The following is an 18,324-nucleotide window of genomic DNA, read 5'->3' as shown; positions in this document are numbered from 1 at the left end:
CACAGCCCGGGGCTCAGGTTGGATTGGTCACAGGAAGGCAAAAAGCAGCTTTGCTGCAGAACAAACCTGCTGCTTCTGCTCCCGGGGTTCTGCCACATCACGTGGGAGATGTTTGTTTTATTTCTTCCAGATAAAATAGGTGGATTTTGACCCGTGGTTTTTGAGGGGGAGTGAACGAATGAGCAGCAATAGGCAAAACCTCCACAGGCTTGTGAAGGAGAGCACAGGGAGGAATAGATGTAAATTCTTGGTATAAATGATTAGCTGGCAATAAGAGGTGGAGATCTTTATATAAAGTTTGATAAGGTAGGACCTAAATCTTGTCCTACTTGTATGTAGGAAAATCAGTAATAGCTTGTCTCCAATGTCAAATGGAAAAAAGGAGGATAATGCAAAAAAAAAAAAACTGGAAAGAAACCTTGTAACTTTGAATGCGGTAATCCAGTTTCTCCTCAGAATACAGGGGAGCAGCGCTAATACCTAAATGTTATTTTGCAATCTCAGCCTGCCAAGACATCCAGCCACCAACAGCAAATCCATATCTGGTTATTTTCTAGCAGGGGGCATGCTGCTGTCAGTGGGACAGCAGTAGCTTCATTTTCTCAGAAATAATCCCCTGGATTCTTGCCTGAAGTCATCACCCTGTTGTGGCATATGGATGTTTTTTTTTATTTCTAGCAACTCCTTCAACCAGACCTCCAGAGCTCTGCAGACCTGTCTGAGCTTGGGCACAGTACATAGGCATTCTCCAAACCTTTGTTATCAGCAGCCTATTGTCTGCATAAAATGATGTTTCCTTGCTTCATGAACTTCCCTGCCGCTTGGGGACATGTGGAGGAGAGCAGTAAAGAACCCAAGATTGCTCATAACCTCAGCAGTTATTTAATGTTTTTCATAGGGCAGCACTACATTGCTTCTCCATTGTCCCTTATTAAAATAACCATCAGGAAGCAAAACCAATGAGATTGGCACTGGACTTTTGGATCAGAGATTTGTTACTTTGACAGTGCTGAATTACAAACAAGTGAAGATCAGCATGATCCAGCACCAGCCACAGGCACAGTCAGTCAGCTGGAATTACATTTGACATATTTTGTGATGGGATGTTTCCATGTTTTGCAGCTGGTGCTGTGTTTGAGGTACAGTCATGGTCAGAGGTTTGTGCTGGAGTCCTACTGGGTTTGGCACAGCCTTACCACCATCCTAAACAGTTTGCCATCTACAAAAGCAAAATGAGAAGAGTTCAAGGGGATCTAAGTGGAGCTAGTGCTTTTTTTAGCTATAGGAAATTTCCCCAAATCACAAAGGGAATCCCAGGGAAAGCCAAGAATTAAACCTGGGTTTTGATCTAGTCTCCTGAGTTTTGATCTGGTCCTTAAGTACAAAAGCATCCGTCCTGCAGCCTTCAAGCAGGCAAAGCTCCAGTTCAGCTCAGTGGGAGTTACATGGGTCTAACATTTTAAATTATATTTATCTCTGTTCTTTCCATCAATCTTAAGAAACTTAATTTTTTAAAAAGAGGCAATACAGCCTTTTTTTTCTCAGTGATAATGTTCATTTGACCTTTTGCAACGTTCCTACTCCTCTGTTACACAAACACTCTGGCATGCAGTTACTCCTTCTGTCCTCCTGAGTAATATGGTTTACTGATGTTCTTTCCAAGTCTTTTATTTTTAGGCTATAGCTTTAGCATTGCTGCGTGGAACTAATTAAACCTTTGTTCATTAGTTGCCTTTTATCTTTCACATGTGACTTTTGGGGGAGGCAAGGCCAAAGGGTGGGATAAAAGCAGCCTTCAAATATGTTAAAAAAATTGCTGCAAAAATTTGCATAATAAATCATTCCCCATGTCCACCTGGGACAGCACAAGGGGTAATGGCCTGAAATGCAGCAGGGGAGATTTGCTCTAAGCATTAGCCAAAATCATGTGAGCAGGACAGCTGCGGGCAGGAGTGAAGGTCTTGGGGAGGCTCCGGTTCTGGAGGTTCTCAGGAGCCATCTGGCTGAGGCAGCTGTGGCTCAGGGGATGCTGATCCCACCCCAGGGCACAGGGATGCACAGGATGCCTTTCCAGGGTCTCTGCTCAGCATCGTTTTCTGTGGTTATGAGGAGTTATCACAACATCCTCCACAGCTGGGCTGTGTAATGCCTGAAACCAAGGGGCTGCACAGAAACTAAAACTCAAAAATCATGGAATGGTTTGGGTTGGAGGGGGCTTTAAATATTACCCAGTTTCACCCCCTGCCATGGCCAGGGACATCTTCCACTATTCCAGGTTGCTTCAAGCTGGCCATGGACACTTCCAGGGATGGGGCAACCACAGCTTTTCTGTGCCAGGGCCTCACTGCCCTCACAGCCAAGAATTTTCTTCATATATTAAATAATGGGTTTGATAGCAAATCATTTCTAGCATGACATCATTCTGTGGCCTCTGTCACCACTGGGGATACAAGTGTTGTGAGCACCGTCAGCAAAATGTGTTAGAGAGCATAATTTTCTGTAAAAAAGGCATTTTAGAAGTGAGGTATTGCTCCTGGCATCTCTGCTCAGGTGGTTCACTAAAATCCATCAGAATACCATGAACTGTGAGTAGGTTGGAGCTGTTCATTCAGAGCCTGAGCTGTGTTTGAGCTGCAGGCCACTGAGGAAGGAATACCATGTTTAACTTTTACAGCAAACTCTGATTCTGATTCCTTCAATAACAAATGAACCTGAGAACAACGTGTGTGATACTTAAAGGAGTCTTTTGATGTCCGTAGAAGAGTCAAAAAATCCTCCCACTCCTTGTTTTGCCACATGTGCTCATTTTGTGTACACTCAAAAGTAACTAAAGACAGCAATCTTTCCTTTGCCATGTTGTGCTGAACATGCAGCCCTTTGATTTCCAGGCTGTCAAGATAAAGCAGATAAAGACAAGCTTCAGACCTGACAGCTACAAATCTCCTGGAGCCTTTCATTTCAAGGGGGATACATTGCCAAGGGCACAGAGTCTCACAGCCACATGAGAAAAACTGTGGAGGTTGAGTCTCATATTAGGTTTCCTTCATGACAGATGAAATTTAGGCAAATATCCAGGTAATCACAATTAGGCAGATTTGCTTTCTTAAAACAACAAAAGAAAAACAAAGAGTACACTCATTTAACTATTCTCTGCTGACATACATCAGGAAAATTGCTTGATTCCTCCTCTTTGAACCTTTTTTTTCAATGTTCTGTCTTAATTTCTGCTTGCAAAAGCTCTCAAATTAAGCCTTCATAAACATACTCCTTTTGATTAAGAGTAAAAGGTGGGCAGACAAAACTAAGCCTTCACAAGAGCTGAAGGTGGGGCAGAAAATTAAGCTGATATCTCAAAAAGCAAACATCAGCTGTCTAAAAGGTTGCTGGTTAAAATTTTGAATAAAAATTCTTGACTTGCCCAGCAATGTTTTATTGCCTTATAATGTTATATAAAATATATCATTGCTCCACCTGCAGCCGACATGGTGCTTAAAGCAAGCTGTAAAACTGTTTTGCCTAATATTTCACAGCTGTCATTATCAAAAAATGTGTTATGGACGTGGTTTAGTGGTGCATTTGGCAGTGTTAGGTTTATGGTTGTGCTCAATGTTTTTTCCAACCAGCCTAAGTGATCTCTGATGTTATGATCCTATAAGAAGTTCAGTGTTCAGCCTGGGCCTCCAGACTGCAGGATAGAGTAGGGATTGCTTTCCTCCTTGGCAGGTAGATAATACCAATCCAATAATGTAGGTTTTGTGGAGGGAGGCCTCTGGTGCAGCAGACAATGCAATTTTTACATTCTTGCTCTGTGTACTCCCACAGATCCATTCATTTACCCTGAGCTGCTGTGAATTGTGTTCTTTCCAAGCTGCTCTGAGTTGAACAGGTGTGAAATAGGTGTCACCAGCTCCTGCTTCTTCACTAAAATGAATATTTCTCTTCTGCATGCCCCATTAATTAGTGCAGTGTGGCCCTCCAAGGCCACATCTTGTTAATGATTATTTAAGTCTGTGTGGACACAGTGGTCTCTGATTGCCTGGAAATTGCCTGTCTGACAGGGCTGATGGGTCTGTGATCTCCCTCAAGTCTGTTACAACAAGCCAGCTCAGCACAGGTTTGTTTTGTGTAAAGTCTGCAGCACTGGTGGGTAAATGTCTGATTGGGGCTTTTTTTTTTAATGTCTGCTCCTGAGAAGAAGCTGCACTCCAGACTATTGTTTCATTGAGTCTGAAGAACTCTTTTAAGCCAGAAATATTAAAAACTGCCTCTGGGCTGGAGATTTAAAAGAGAGAGTGATTTTTTAAATCCTTTTTCTTTCATAAGTGGCTGGTAGCAGTCAAAGAAAAGAAAACTGGAAGTAAAGTTCAAGAATAAAAAAAAGAGGAATGTCTAGTTTTATATTCTATGCTTTTTTTTGTAAGTTTGTGTAATTCAAATCACTTCTGTTTATTAAAAAAACCACCAGCTTTATTAATTGTTATTGCTTAGGCCCATCATGACTTCAAGAGGATTCCTGAGTGATAGCAGCATGAAGTTCTTAAGAAGGAGTCAGAAACTCACAGGAGTTAGGAAAACAGCCCATGCCAGAAGAAATGGTTTTGTTTTGGCAGAGTTCCCATGTGCAATCGTTGTTCAGCCAAGGGGAGAGCAGGAGGCTGATGTAGAGGTCTGGGCTGGTGATTGTTAGCCCAAGGAATGTTGAGCCAGGAGCTTCCTGAGCCCTGATCCCACGAGAGCCAGGGACTCACAGGGGAACCTGGGGCAAATCTCTTGACCTTCTTTTGCTCCCCAGTTGTCCCAGCTGGAAATGAGGTGAAAGGCACGACCTCACTGGCAAACACGTGCTTCATCCCAGCTGAGCTCCTCTGAGAAAACAAATTACAATGCCTGCAGCATTTCCAGCCTGCTGTGTCACCTTACATGTCTCCTGTGGTCAAAGGGAGTGCAAGGGCTGCTTTTTGCCATTCTGTCCAAGTTCTTGTCCATAAGCAGGTGGCTTTTTTCCAGGAGACCCAGCTTGGTTTGTGCTTTAGCAAAGCTTTGAGTTGGCTTGCTGTATGTTGTGGATATTTTCTGTTTTCTTGTTTCTAATGCTTGAAATGCCAGTGAGAAATGTATGAGAGTAATTTTGCATGGTGTTCACTCAGAGAACCTCTGCAGATAGTCTAGAACTGTATATTAAGAAATATCCAGGCTCCAAGAAGTGTTTGGACAATGCTCCCGGGCACAGGGTGGGATTCTTGGGGCTGTCCTGGGCAGGGCCAGGAGCTGGACTTGGATGATGCTTGTGGGTTCCTTGCAGCTCAGGATATTCTGTGGTTCTGGTTTGTTTCTCAGTGTTCCTGGGAATAAGAGATCTACTTCACCACACATGCAGCACAGCTCTGGCGCACTCCTGATTTCCCTGCTGGGCTCTTGTGTCCTGATCCTCAGAGAGGATGAAAGTTTTAACTGGCTCTGAAACATCCCCACCTTGTGTTAGGGATATACCCCCCATTCCTGCAAGGTGTAGGGATCATTTTGGAACCCTTTGCAGGTATTATTTCCTGCTGGGTGTAGCACGTGTTGGCCTTCAGCAGGGAAAGCTGTGAGGGGAGGATGTCAGTCACTCCATTTGGGTTGTTGGTCTTTTTGGAGTTGGAGATGAATTTACAAGCAGGCCATCTCCTCCTTGTTGGCTACAAGAGGGCAAACCCTGCCTCCCCTCCATCTGTTTCCTTCACCATTTTGTGCATTCCTACAGCATAACTTAACTAAACACCATCCTGCTGGTAAAATTGTATTATGTCATTTTCACTCAGTGGGAAATGTCAGCACCAGTAAGATGCTTCATTAAGTAGAAAACAGCAGATAATCTACAAACCCATTCCCAATCAGTCATCGTTTTACACAGCTGCTGGGAGCCTTTTCTTTTTCTTCAATAGCTCAGTTTGACATTTGTACTGGTACAGAATGGGATGGGGCTAAAATTGGCATTGTTTTCAAAAGTCTTCTGTGTAAGATTTGTTTTCACAGAGTCTTGACTTCTGACCAGAGCTTTCTCCAGAGCTCTGCTTCCATGCAGGGTCACTTGAAGGATCGGCCTTTCCAATTTGGAAGGGAAGCCACCCCACCAGAAAATGCCAGAAACCCCCCTAATGTCATGTAATAACATAGCAGGGTTATGCATGTGAGGGGTGGTGGGAAGAGACTTCTTGAAGTAGGAAGGAAAGTGTCCCTCCCTTAATTTTTGGATGCAGAAGGATGAAGGGTACAGGTGTTAAAGGACACTGCTGTTCTCACTTCTGTGCTAAAAGGAGCAAACCTTAGCTAGGCTGTATTTAGAGATTACACAGTTCTGTGACATTTTGAATTTTGATTCTTTTTAATGAAATGCAAAACCAGATTGCAGCATCATTGGGAGTATGTCATATGCTTTAATCACTTCTAAGTCTGGTCAGAGTGCCTTAAAAGGCAAAGTTAGAACAGGGAGAAATTTAGGTTGTGGTAAGAATTAGGAATTCTAGCTCCATAAAATCCTTTGAGAGTTGCATTCACAGTGTTTGTAAGTGAATGTAAGTGTTTGTCACCCCAGGACACATGCATACAAAATGAACTGGCAAATCAGTATGGAGAGCTAAAATCCATATATTTAATGGTATTATCCTCACTAACATCACAGGGGGCTAATTTAGAAGCCCAGACACTGACAATCAGAATTATGTTTTTTAGAAATTATTCACTACTTACTGCTTCTTTCCTTGTCATGATGGATTTTTAAAATTATTTTTGAAAATTTTAAACATAACGAGGGAGATTCACAAATACTTTTAGAAGCTTCTCTTCCAGGAGGCTGAAGACTGCCAAGTGACTTGGTTCTTGTCATGCACTGGGACAATGGCCTGATTTAATATGACAAAGTAAAGGCTGCTAATGAGGTGTGTCCTCAGCTCACCCCATTTATCACTGTAAAGCAGAGAAGTTATGCTGCTCTCTCATTAAAGGTGAATTCAGTAGCCTGACACTTTCCAGGAGATGACCCTGTTTCAGATTCCTCTGCTTTTGCCAAAGTATTTGGGATGAAATGTTCTGTGCTGAACAGTGGTCTGAGAAGCATTTCATTTTATTTATTTACTCTGAAATTCTCCATTGAGGCTGTCCAGGCTTTTTCTGAGGAGGGAGGCTAAACTGCGGCAGTGTTAGGAAGAAATCCTCAGTCTCTCTGCTCAAAGTGAAGAGCTTGACATTTACCTGCAAGCTTCCTCATATCCAAAGGCTATTTTTTATTTGTCTCTAGGAAGGAGAAAAAAAGAAAGAGAAAATCAAGAGCAGCCCAAGCTGCAGGAGCATTAACAGGCTGTGAATATGGACATTGTTTAGTTATTCCATGGGATGTCCTTAGCAGAAAATGAACAGTCCTGAAGAGTGAAGTACAGTTATGCAATAAAGGGTTTTGTCTGGAGAACAAAACTGCATCTTACTTGGGTGAAGTGCTGCAGAGTGCTGTGGGAAATGAATTTGTAGAGAATTTTGGAAGTCTGACAGAAGGTGGAAACTGTCTTCTGACAGAAGATGGAAATGGAACTAGAAACAAGTTTCAAAGGATGGCCTTACAAATAAGACCAGATACTTTAGAGAAACAGAATTATAAAAGATGCATTGTAATAAGATTCACAAGGGGTAATTGTAGATGACTGGTTTTAAGGCATTTACAGCATGGTGTGGCAAAAGCTGATAGGCCAAGAAACACTTACAGTGTATTGGAATTAGGAAATAGTTGGCTGCTGATTGTGATAGTGTGAATTTTAACATCTATTGTCCCACCCTTCACATGAGACTGAACATGGAATCAAAGTTTTTAAAACATCACTAGGTCAGAAAAATGCCGAATGGATAGAGTGGTACCAGAGGCTGTGACAAACTTCAGTTCTGGCCTGCAGGACTGAAAGCTCCATGTCACAGAGCTCTGGGTAGTTCTGAATGGTGCTATAAAATGCTGAGCACTCTGAAAAATTACATCCTGGAGTTGCTGGTGTGCACCCAACTATCATTCATATCCCACGCTGAACCAGTGTTGAGTGCCATGGGATGTTACTGAGCCAAACTCTTTGGATCAATGCTCCAGCTTTTTTTATTCACCCAGGGCTGCTTAGTTTCAAGGCAAAGACTTAAAAATTAAACTCCTTTTCCACTGAGAGACCCTCATTGCCTTATTTCACAAACATTCTGCAGTGAGGTAATTTCTACAACTGTGAGCAATCTTGGATCAGTAAATACAGTGTAAATACAATGTATTAAATGCTCAACTCACTTCCAGAGAGTTTGTTCTTTAGATTAGAAGTGGTGCACTGATTTTTTGGTTACTCTGTCAGAGGAATCTGTCAGTTTGAAATAATAATCTTAGCAGTGAATTATTTTGCTCAACAGCAGCATTTGTCTGGAATGAAACAAAGCTGTTGTCATCTCTTCAGAGCAAGTCTTTGTATGTAGTGCTGTATCAGATTGAAACTTGACGTGTACCTCCTGATATTCAGTGTCTCAGTGCAGCATAAAAACAGCTTTATCTGGCCTTATATAGGAAGTATTGCCAAACAAAAATGGTTTCACTTACCTGAAAAAAAGAAAAGGCCAAATCTTGCAGAAGGAGTCCCTTTCAGAGCATCAGACTTTTTTCTGCAGTGGCTTTGATGGGAGGTCTTGTCCTTATTGTTAAAGCACTCTTGGTTTAGCCCTGCATATCTTATTAATCAACTTCTGGCTTAAGCTGAACATTTTGAGCAATAAGTTCAGGCTTCAGCTCTTTGCAGCTTTATTCCCATTCATTCTTCTACCCTTTGTTTAGTTGCATCATAAATCATTTTATTTTTAGCTATTCAAAAAGATGTAGCTCCTTTCTAGACAGTTGCAGAACATTTTCACAAAGTTTTTCTTGCTGAAGGTGATTTGTAAAAATAGTAAGAAATCGATTGTTGATAAATATAAATGAGTACAGTTCCCTTCCCTCACATGACTGTTAGCTCCAGCTGGTAAACTCTGGATAGTCATGTAATTGTATTTATTTGTTTCATTTCCACAGGGCACTTGCTTGGGCTTTCCCATGATGACTCCAAGTTCTGTGAGGAGAACTTTGGCTCCATGGAGGACAAGCGCCTGATGTCCTCCATTCTGACCAGCATTGATGCCTCAAAACCCTGGTCCAAGTGCACTTCAGCAACTATCACAGAGTTCTTTGATGATGGCCATGGTATGTGTTATCACTCCCTGTGTCACCTACATGCTACTTCTTACTGTCAGTCTGTATTTTTTAATAGGAACACTTTATGGCAGCTTATTTGCTAAATATGACATTTACCCCTCTGGGAATAAGGACAAAAATTTCATTTTCCAAAAGTAGAAATGAAAAAACATAGTCTTCAACTTCACTCTTTAATGAATTTTAAAGTCTTTACTGTGCTCCCAAAGCAACTGCAGTTATTAAACAAACCACTCAAATTCCAAAATGCTGAGATAAAAATGACATAATTGAGTGAATGGATCAAGTTGTTATGGTAACCAAAATGCTTATGGATAAATGTATGGTGTGTCTGCTGAATGTAAAGATTCGCTCTTAAATATTTTGTTGGCTGATTTCAGTGCTCTCTGAAATATTTTTCTCTGCATGACTTAATTTTTTCTCTCAATTTTATGAGATCTATTAATCTGTACTATCCTGTTTTATGGTCCATATTGCTCTGGCATTGATTTAATATTACCAAATTAATTTCCACAAATGAAGAGAACTTTCCCTTTTGAGTTACTGAGGTAACTCTTCCACCATCCATGAATGACCTCTCAGAGTGTAAGGAACTGTTTTCTCCTCAGTTCATGAGTAGCTATCATTTAGGTTTGTGGTCTTCAAGAGTTATTGCTATGATGAAATTATTCATAGCAAATTTGAACCTCTCATCATGTAGGTCCATAAACCTCTGAGAATTAATTGTATTGCTGATGCTATTGTTGTGATTTCAAATGCATATTTAAGGAATCTCCTTTTCTTGATGGATCAGCCATTCAGAGACCTTTTCTAAGTAACAATCTTCTTTTCTGTAGAAATTTTTAATTTCCCAGTTATTTTTTTAAAATCAGAGATCTGTCCTAACAGAATACAAACTTCCACCAGGTTGAAGTGGAAGTCAGTAATTTGACTGCAATTTATTTGAAAACTTGATCTGACAATCAGTGGCCTTAGCAGCACTGGGGACATGAGTGGTGCTGAATGACACCACAAACTGATTTTGCTAGGCAGTGAAACACCTGACAGCTGAGTGCACTGCGGACACCAGCAGTACATGAAGCCAGCTGAGTAAATCCCAATGGAAATGTCTGGTCCAAGGTCAGCCAGGGGGCTGGGGAGGATCAAGGTGCTGATTCCCTGTCTCCTGGGGCCTGCTCTGAGTACAATAAACAGCTCTGTCATGGTATCACCATTTTTTTTACACTCATGATATGACCCCAGACAACAGTTTGACATTTAGGAAGAAAAGGCTCGGTTCCTGTCCAGAGGAGAGTGACATTTATATCCATCTGCTTTTAGCAAAGCCTTTCCAAAGGTACTAATTGCCTTTATTGTCATGCCAACCAACAGGCTGTGGGATGGTTGCTTGGGATTTGGTGTGTTCAGTCCCAGCTCTGTGCAACCTGGAACAAGGACTGTTTGTATTTTAATTAATTTATATCCTGCTTATCTGCTTCCTGCACAGATCTTGTTCCGCCGCCTTTTTTTCTCCCAAGATATATTACATACAGCATTGAGAGAGATAATGAGATGGCTTAATTAGCACTGTCATCATCCAACAATGTTGCTCTATTCCAGGGCACAAAGATGTTCTTTGGTGCCCAGGACAAAAAAAAAAAAGGAATAGCAGTTATGTATATGCTCTGGATGTTGAAATGTAATGGAGAATTGAAGCCCCCTCTGCCCTCCCACCAGGGGCCATGACAAGCAGGAGGTTGGACCAGCTGGTGGCAAAAACACCTGCAGCTCACTGCACCCTGTCCAAACACAGACACTGCTGCAGTCTACCCGTATAAAGATGTTTTTTTTCCTGTGGGAAATCCTATGGGGCCTTCCCTATCTTCAGTTTTGAATTTATCGTGTGAGATCAGCTGGAGCACCTGGCTTTGTAGAGATTGCACAACTTCCCTCAGTTAAGGAGAAGTTTGGAACTCATTGCCCTGTGTTCTGGAGGGGAAAAAATGCTACATTTGCTGTGTGAGCCTGTGAGACTGAAATGACTGATAGATGGGTTTATGCAAGGGGAGACTTTCCTTTTTCTCTAAATTTGTATTTCCAATCAAAGTGTTATTGTGGTGTTTTAAAATACTGAAAAATAGCTCTGCTTGGGAGTTTGATAAACTTAGGCATAGGTACAAAAGCAGTGTATAATACTGAATATTGACATGCTACAGCCTTCCCATCACTGCCCTCACATTTCAGTGGATTCCTCCCTCCTCACAAGGTATATGAAGGAGGATTTCCACTGCTGTTAACTTTTGCAAAGTGTATTTTTGCCAAAACTTCAGGAAATTATGTCCAGATAGTCCAGGAAAAACCTTACTCCTCATCACATCACTAATATTTTACACTATAACAACCCAGGGTATTTTTAATTATCTTTATGTCATGACAGCTAGCATTGGCACACCTTGTCTGCATTAAAATTTCAACATAATCCAGATGAAATAGAAGGCTAGGATAAATCAGGGTCAGCAAATAGAACAGGTTTTACAAGACAGTTTTTGGTTATAAGTCATCACACAGAAAGAATTTCTAATTTGGCTAATTGGCATTAGTCTTTAGAAGGGCAGAACAGTTGCACTAAGTGTGTGTGTTTTGGAAGGAAAAGACAAGCTATTGAGAAATGGGATATTTAGTTTGCTTAAACTCCCTGCCATAGCTTGAAATTCTATTCCATTTTGTGTAAATAGTGAGGGTTTTATAGATAGGCTTTTTTCAGCCATGATGCAAGTGAAGAACACTGGTGTGGGTTCCAAAGTGAGGTAAATTGTGGTGAGTTATTTTGGCTGAGGATGAGTGAAGCCTGCCCAGACCACATATCCCTTTCATGAAGTGTAAAAGAGGTTACACTGAATAAATAGTTCTGCATGTCAACAACTGAGGTTTTCAACAGTAAAAAAACCCCAGCTATCAGAAGATACCTAGAACATAAATTTGAATTCTCATTTTTAGAATGTGGCAGACAAATCTTGACCACTGCAGACCTTAAAACACTAATACAAATCTCTACATTAATGCAATTTTTTTCTTCCTGCTATTTGTGGGTTTTTGTATAAAATGGATAACCCTTTTCAAACTAGTTCCATAAGCAGCCAAGTATCACTCCTTACAGGGAAAGTGCAGTCCAGCTTTAGTGGCAACAGTTTTGATACCCAGCTTATATTTTTCCTTTAGCCTGGTAGAAATTTTGATTTTTCGATCTGTTTTGTTTGGGTTTTTGGCCTCATTGGCTACAAGTCTGTGCTTTTTTATTTTTCTGCCATCCTGATTTAAAACTCAAATTACAACTGTGCTTGCTTTGAGTCTTGCTTACATGAGTCCAGCTCACTCCTTAAATTGCAGACCGATAAATAGCACGGAATGTGTTCCGAGTCTTGTGTAAAGGATTGAAAGGCCAAAAGGACCTGAGGAAAACTCATTTACACCTCAGGCTGGGAACAGGCAGCTCAGCAGTGGGGTTGGAACACAGTGGCAGCAGTTTGACCTTGTGAAAACCTGATGCCACCTCAGAATTTTCACATCACCATCCCTTGAAGGAGGCTCGCTGTTGCAAGACAATATTGCAGCACTGCAGGGAGTAGAACAGTAAAAAAGCGAGTAAAGATCACCTTGCCTTGCTCCTGCAGGGAACTGCCTGCTGGACCAGCCCAGGAAGCACATCGTGGGCCCCGAGGAGCTGCCGGGACAGACGTACGACGCCATCCGGCAGTGCAAGCTGGCATTCGGCGCCGAGTACACTGTGTGCCCCGGCATGGACGTGTGCTCACGCCTCTGGTGCGCCGTGGTGCGCCAGGGACAGATGGTCTGCCTCACCAAGAAGCTGCCCGCCGTCGAGGGAACCCCCTGTGGCAAGGGGAGGATCTGCCTCCAAGGGAAATGCGTGGACAAAACCAAGAAGAAGTACTACTCGGTGAGGTACCCCGGGGGGAATTGGAAAAGGTGATCCCTCGGAGGGGCTGGTTTTTGTGAGAGTCAGACTGAAACCTGCCATGTTTTTTAGCATGTGATTGGGGTGTTGTTGGTGAGGGATGTAGGAAAATAGCTGCTGAGGTTCTGGAAGTGTATTTTCTTCCTTAAGGAAAGCCTTCGTTCCTGGAAAACTGGATATAGTGGTTTTCCCATTCAGTAAATCATGACTTTCTGACCTGGCACAGAAAACAAGATAAATCTCATCTTCACATTTAACTTACAGCCCTTATCTGAAAGGCCCCAGGTCCCTAATTCTAATGAAGAAAAGGGCAGATGAAATTAGTCCAGAATATAAATTCTGGATGAAGAAAAACTTGTGCTTCCAGTGACAGAGAACTCCTGTCTACTTTATGTATCTGAAGAATTCCCAGGCTCATGAGAGCTGTCAGCTACACAGTTCAGATACTTCTAAATTCTCTGTGTAGACAGTGGCCCCTTCTGTTACACCCACAGAAGAGATGAGGACTTGTAGATCTTTGAGAAAATATTTGCAAACTATGGGAGCCATTCAAATCAAGATACAGCATTCCTAACACTTTTTGAATTGATTTCTTTACCCTTTTTATGGATTTCTGTGCTTCTACATGATATTGCAATACTATAGCCAATGTAGCAAAGTTAACAACTCCATCTCTTGCCAGTAATTCCAAGCAATACCTGCACATCACAACAGTTGGATTAAAATAATCTCAGATTAGCAGTATGAGTATATTCTGGGAGTTGGACCCATTGGAGCCAGTTTAAGCGGCCTTTTTGGTAGGAATAGCAAAAATAAGAGAGCAGCCCATGAAATCGTGGGTGTGTTCTGTGAAGAGGCTGAAGGTGGCTGTGTGGAACAAGGCCCAGCATTGGCTTTGCACCCACAGTGCAAATGAGATATCATTGTGCAAAAGAAGATAGAAATTAACTTTGCTGGGAGAAGGAGGTTTCCTAAGACCTGCTTTCCCTGAATGGCCAGCTGAAGGAGTTGCCTTCAGTTGAGGAAAGCATTAGCAGTGACTTTGAGGTAACAGCTCCATTCATGCTTGGATGACGAACTCACCTCCTGCTGTTCCTTGTGTTTTCAGGCCTCAAGCCATGGCAACTGGGGATCCTGGGGCCCCTGGGGACAGTGCTCCCGTACCTGTGGGGGAGGAGTGCAGTTTGCCTATCGGCACTGCAACAACCCAGCCCCCAGGAACAACGGGAGGTACTGCACAGGCAAGCGGGCCATCTACCGCTCCTGCAACGTCACCCCCTGTCCTGCCAACGGTGAGTGCCCCCTGCTCCAGCCCTGCCTCCCTTCACAGACACTGAACACTGAGTATCTGCCCTGACACCACACAGCAGGGGCTCACTGTGGCCTCCCCAGGTTGTGTTTATCAAGGCAAGACGTTCAGCATCACTACAATATCCTAATTCTTCACCCACGCCTCGCCCTGGGTGCTGTAGAGAAAGCTAAAAAAGTCAGTCCTCTAAAATTAATCATGCAAACTTTAGGCCTTTACTGTTTGTTATGCCATTGGGAGATTTCCAAGCTAAAACAGTAGAGGGATTTGGAAGGCCAGTTCTAAGTAAAGAAGTGGTGTGACATAACTTAAAAATTATGTAGGAAAGAAATGGGAATAATAGATGGACATAATGATATTTGCAGCATGGTCTGAAATAGCCACTAATGATGTGAATAATTCCACAGCTAAATCCTTCCGACAAGAGCAGTGTGAAGCAAGGAATGGCTATCAGTCTGATGCAAAGGGGGTCAAGACTTTTGTGGAATGGGTCCCCAAGTATGCTGGAGTACTGCCTGGAGACGTCTGCAAGCTCACCTGCCGAGCCAAAGGAACCGGTTATTATGTGGTATTTTCTCAGAAGGTAATGGCAGCTCCAGTCAGGGTTTCATGCTCCAGCTTAGAAGTGTCCCATATATTTTAGAAATCTTTCTCTACAACCAGGGAAAAGGAGTTAATCATGTGATGCAAATATTTAACAGTGTGATCAGATTTAATGGGTTGATCCAGTGGTTGTACCTTAGGGCCAGAAAATGAGATAAGTTTTTCCATATCTCAGTATGTGAATGCATAAAAATTATGGGCCTCTGCACTAGTTTGTTTTCAGTAGTGGATAAAGGGCTTTCTGCTTGGAGTTTTCTGTCATTATGGGGTGGGGTTTTCTGGAGGAAAAAGTATTAGGAGAAAAGAGTAGGTCTAACCCTGAACTATGTTTAAGAAGTCCAGAGTAACTCCTAAAGAACCAATTAGCATAGGATAGTTAGTGGCACAGATGTGACTTGTGGTCAGTTTGTTCTATCAGATGCAATCCAGACTGAAAGTTAGTTGTCCTTGCTTTTGTCCTTGTGCTACATTGGATCTGCTTTTTTACCATCAATATTAGAGAAGCTCAGTGTGGTCTGTCAGGGGAGGCGACCTGCTCTGAGCTGGTGACTTCAGTAAGGAACTGGGTTTTGCCAGGTGGATCCAAACCCACAAATCTCTGTGGCAGTTTGAAGCAAGTTTTATTTGCTTGCCCAGGTCACCGATGGCACCGAGTGTCGGCCCTACAGCAACTCGGTCTGCGTGCGAGGGAAGTGCGTCCGAACGGGCTGCGATGGCATCATCGGATCCAAGCTCCAGTATGACAAGTGTGGGGTGTGTGGAGGAGACAACTCCAGCTGCACAAAAGTCATGGGAACCTTCACCAAAAAGAGGTACTGATCTCAACAGCAAGTGCATCTTGTTGTGCAAGTCGTTACTCTGCCATGTGCTGCTTGCTTTATGTCTCTAAAGGCAATTTGCTTTCAAATGGGGGAAAAACCACACTGCCTGTAGCTTATTGCAGTTTCCAGATGTGCACAGCTGGCTCCTAGCATTATCCTGAAATTGGCTAAGCATCAACTGGCAAAACACTGCACCCTGCTCATTTCTGACACAAAGTGCCAGTGAAGCAGGAATAGCAAGTCATGGCACTTGCAATCTTGCTGTGTCAGATGATTGTGGTTCCTAGAGGACAGAGGAAAAGGAAGAGAGAGGTGAATCAGAAAGTTGTTGGGATCAGAATTATCTGCATCTCTCTGAAATCTTGCATTTCTCACTTGTTGCTGCATTAGCAAGCTACACCCTGAGAGTGCTTTTTCATCTCGTCTATTTTGAGTGGCAGCGAGGACATCCCACCTGATTTTGTGACACACATTCCTTGTATTAGAAGTGCAGAGAAGCAGAGAGCTGTAAACACCTCCCTTAACAGCTGAGAGAGATTATACCCAAAAATTCTCTTTTCCCACTGCTGAGTATGTGTGGAGTTCAGGTAAACAGATGAGATATCAGAAATATCATAGGCTTACTCATGACTATATCCCTTCATGTCCATTGGCATATTATCAATCTCCAGATGGATTTTTTAAAGTCAAAATATTTATGGCATTTATCCACAAGCCATTTTTCTCTCACAGTTCACATTCTAACTGTAATAAAGCTTAATATAAATAAAATAAAAGGAACTCCTGCCATGGTTTTCCCTCACCACTCTGGGGCCAGTACTGATAGACCAATCTCAAGGAAGTCCTTTCTGTCAACTGATTTTTTTTCCTTCTTCCATTCTTAAAATTCATAGAAAAAATTGGATTTTTAATCATCATGTATACATATTCCAAAATCTCAAAGGACTGATCTACACACAGAAACTTTTAGTGGACAGTTTCTATTCAAAATCAGTGACTCTGTTAAGCATCTTTGATACATGAACTCGATTTTTTAACTTCCAAATTCTTACATAGCATGTTGAAAGCTACCAGAAGTTGAAATCTGACTCCTGAAATGATCTTTTATTTCTATACATTTCAACAGACTGATTAATAGCAGTCAAAAAATGGCTTGGAGAGTGAATTTATTCTAAAAATAAACATAACTAATCTTCTTCTTGGTAAACCAATGATTGCTCACCTAACGATGCCAAAACATCTCTGCCAAAAAAAATGGCTTTCCAACCAAATTAGTAATTATATAAACCAAATCTTTTCCAATTTGTAAATACTGTGATGTCTGGGAATGTCTAAGTGAAGTTGACAGTGGGAGATATAGTTCATGTGATTTGGCAATAATCAAGGCCAGGAAAAGTGTTAGAGGGGCTCCATGAATTTCAGGGAGGCCAGATTTGCACCACAGATACACTTGGAAATGGAGAGATTTATTATAATTATCCCTGTGAAGTTACCATCTTATTTCTCAAATCATGTTTTTAAGTGTCATGAGACTGGCCAGAGGGTAAATTTATGTTCTAATATGATTTTGATTGGATTTGAGACTGCAGATTTATTTTTACTGGAAAAGTTGTTTGGGGCAATTCTTCTCTACGAGTAATTGGCGTTAAAATAAACCCCTGATTAAAATAATGAAATCTTAATTGTCTGTAAACTGTTTTTGCAGTTTTGTTTGAAAGGGCAGTGCTGGTAGGAAAATCATCTTTCCTCCACTGAAAAGTGACAGCTCCCTTGTTGCTGTTCACTATAAACGTCAACAATCTGTACATGGAATGTATAGGGAAATTTAAATGTACAGGGCAAAACTAATGTTTGTCATTGTAGACAGTTGCCATGACAACATTTGTTTGTGCTTTTTGTTTTTCTTTTAAAGCAGGCAAAACAGAATCTTCTGGGAAATTTGCTTCCTAGGATTTTTGTTTAAAAAGCTGTAAAGCCAAATTATCAGAAGTTGGGAAAGAGGGGAATTAATCTGCACATGCTTCTCTGTGCACATGGAGCATTAGAGCTCTTTGTGCAGAAAACTTGAATTCTCCAGGACTGATTGTAGGTTTTGAATAAGTGATTTTGTAACTTTAATGACATGCTTGAACTTAGTTATTCTGGCAACTCTCATGTAAAAATATTTGTGCAGTGCTGTAGAGCAGAGTCCCCAGCCTGGAATTCACACCATACTGCTCCAGCTTTATGGAGGTGCTAAATCAATGGAGTCTTAAGTCATTGTCCCATAATTGCTGGAAATAGCAGGGGATCAGCACAAATGTTTCATTTGTAATATCTGCAGTCTCTACTTGTGCAGCCAAAAATTCTCAAAATTAGCAGTCTGTTCTTTAAACAATCCCAAAGGAGATGCCATCACTTTTATGTA

At 41.8% G+C, this 18,324-nt stretch overlaps 1 protein-coding gene across 1 annotated transcript in view; it reads left to right on the top strand.

Annotated features, from left to right (window-relative positions):
• Window positions 1-18,324, top strand: part of ADAMTS5 (ADAM metallopeptidase with thrombospondin type 1 motif 5) — a 34,782-nt gene that overhangs the window by 13,802 nt on the left and 2,656 nt on the right. The window contains exons 4-8 of the mRNA XM_058823269.1: window positions 9,056-9,223; window positions 12,883-13,166; window positions 14,293-14,476; window positions 14,901-15,076; window positions 15,733-15,908. Of these exons, the coding sequence (XP_058679252.1) occupies window positions 9,056-9,223; window positions 12,883-13,166; window positions 14,293-14,476; window positions 14,901-15,076; window positions 15,733-15,908 (988 nt within the window). The remainder of the gene's footprint in view (window positions 1-9,055; window positions 9,224-12,882; window positions 13,167-14,292; window positions 14,477-14,900; window positions 15,077-15,732; window positions 15,909-18,324) is intronic.

This window comes from Ammospiza caudacuta, chromosome 2 (assembly GCF_027887145.1).
Source record: "Ammospiza caudacuta isolate bAmmCau1 chromosome 2, bAmmCau1.pri, whole genome shotgun sequence".
Taxonomy (NCBI): domain Eukaryota; kingdom Metazoa; phylum Chordata; class Aves; order Passeriformes; family Passerellidae; genus Ammospiza; species Ammospiza caudacuta.
This window is presented reverse-complemented; position numbering and strand designations above follow the sequence as displayed.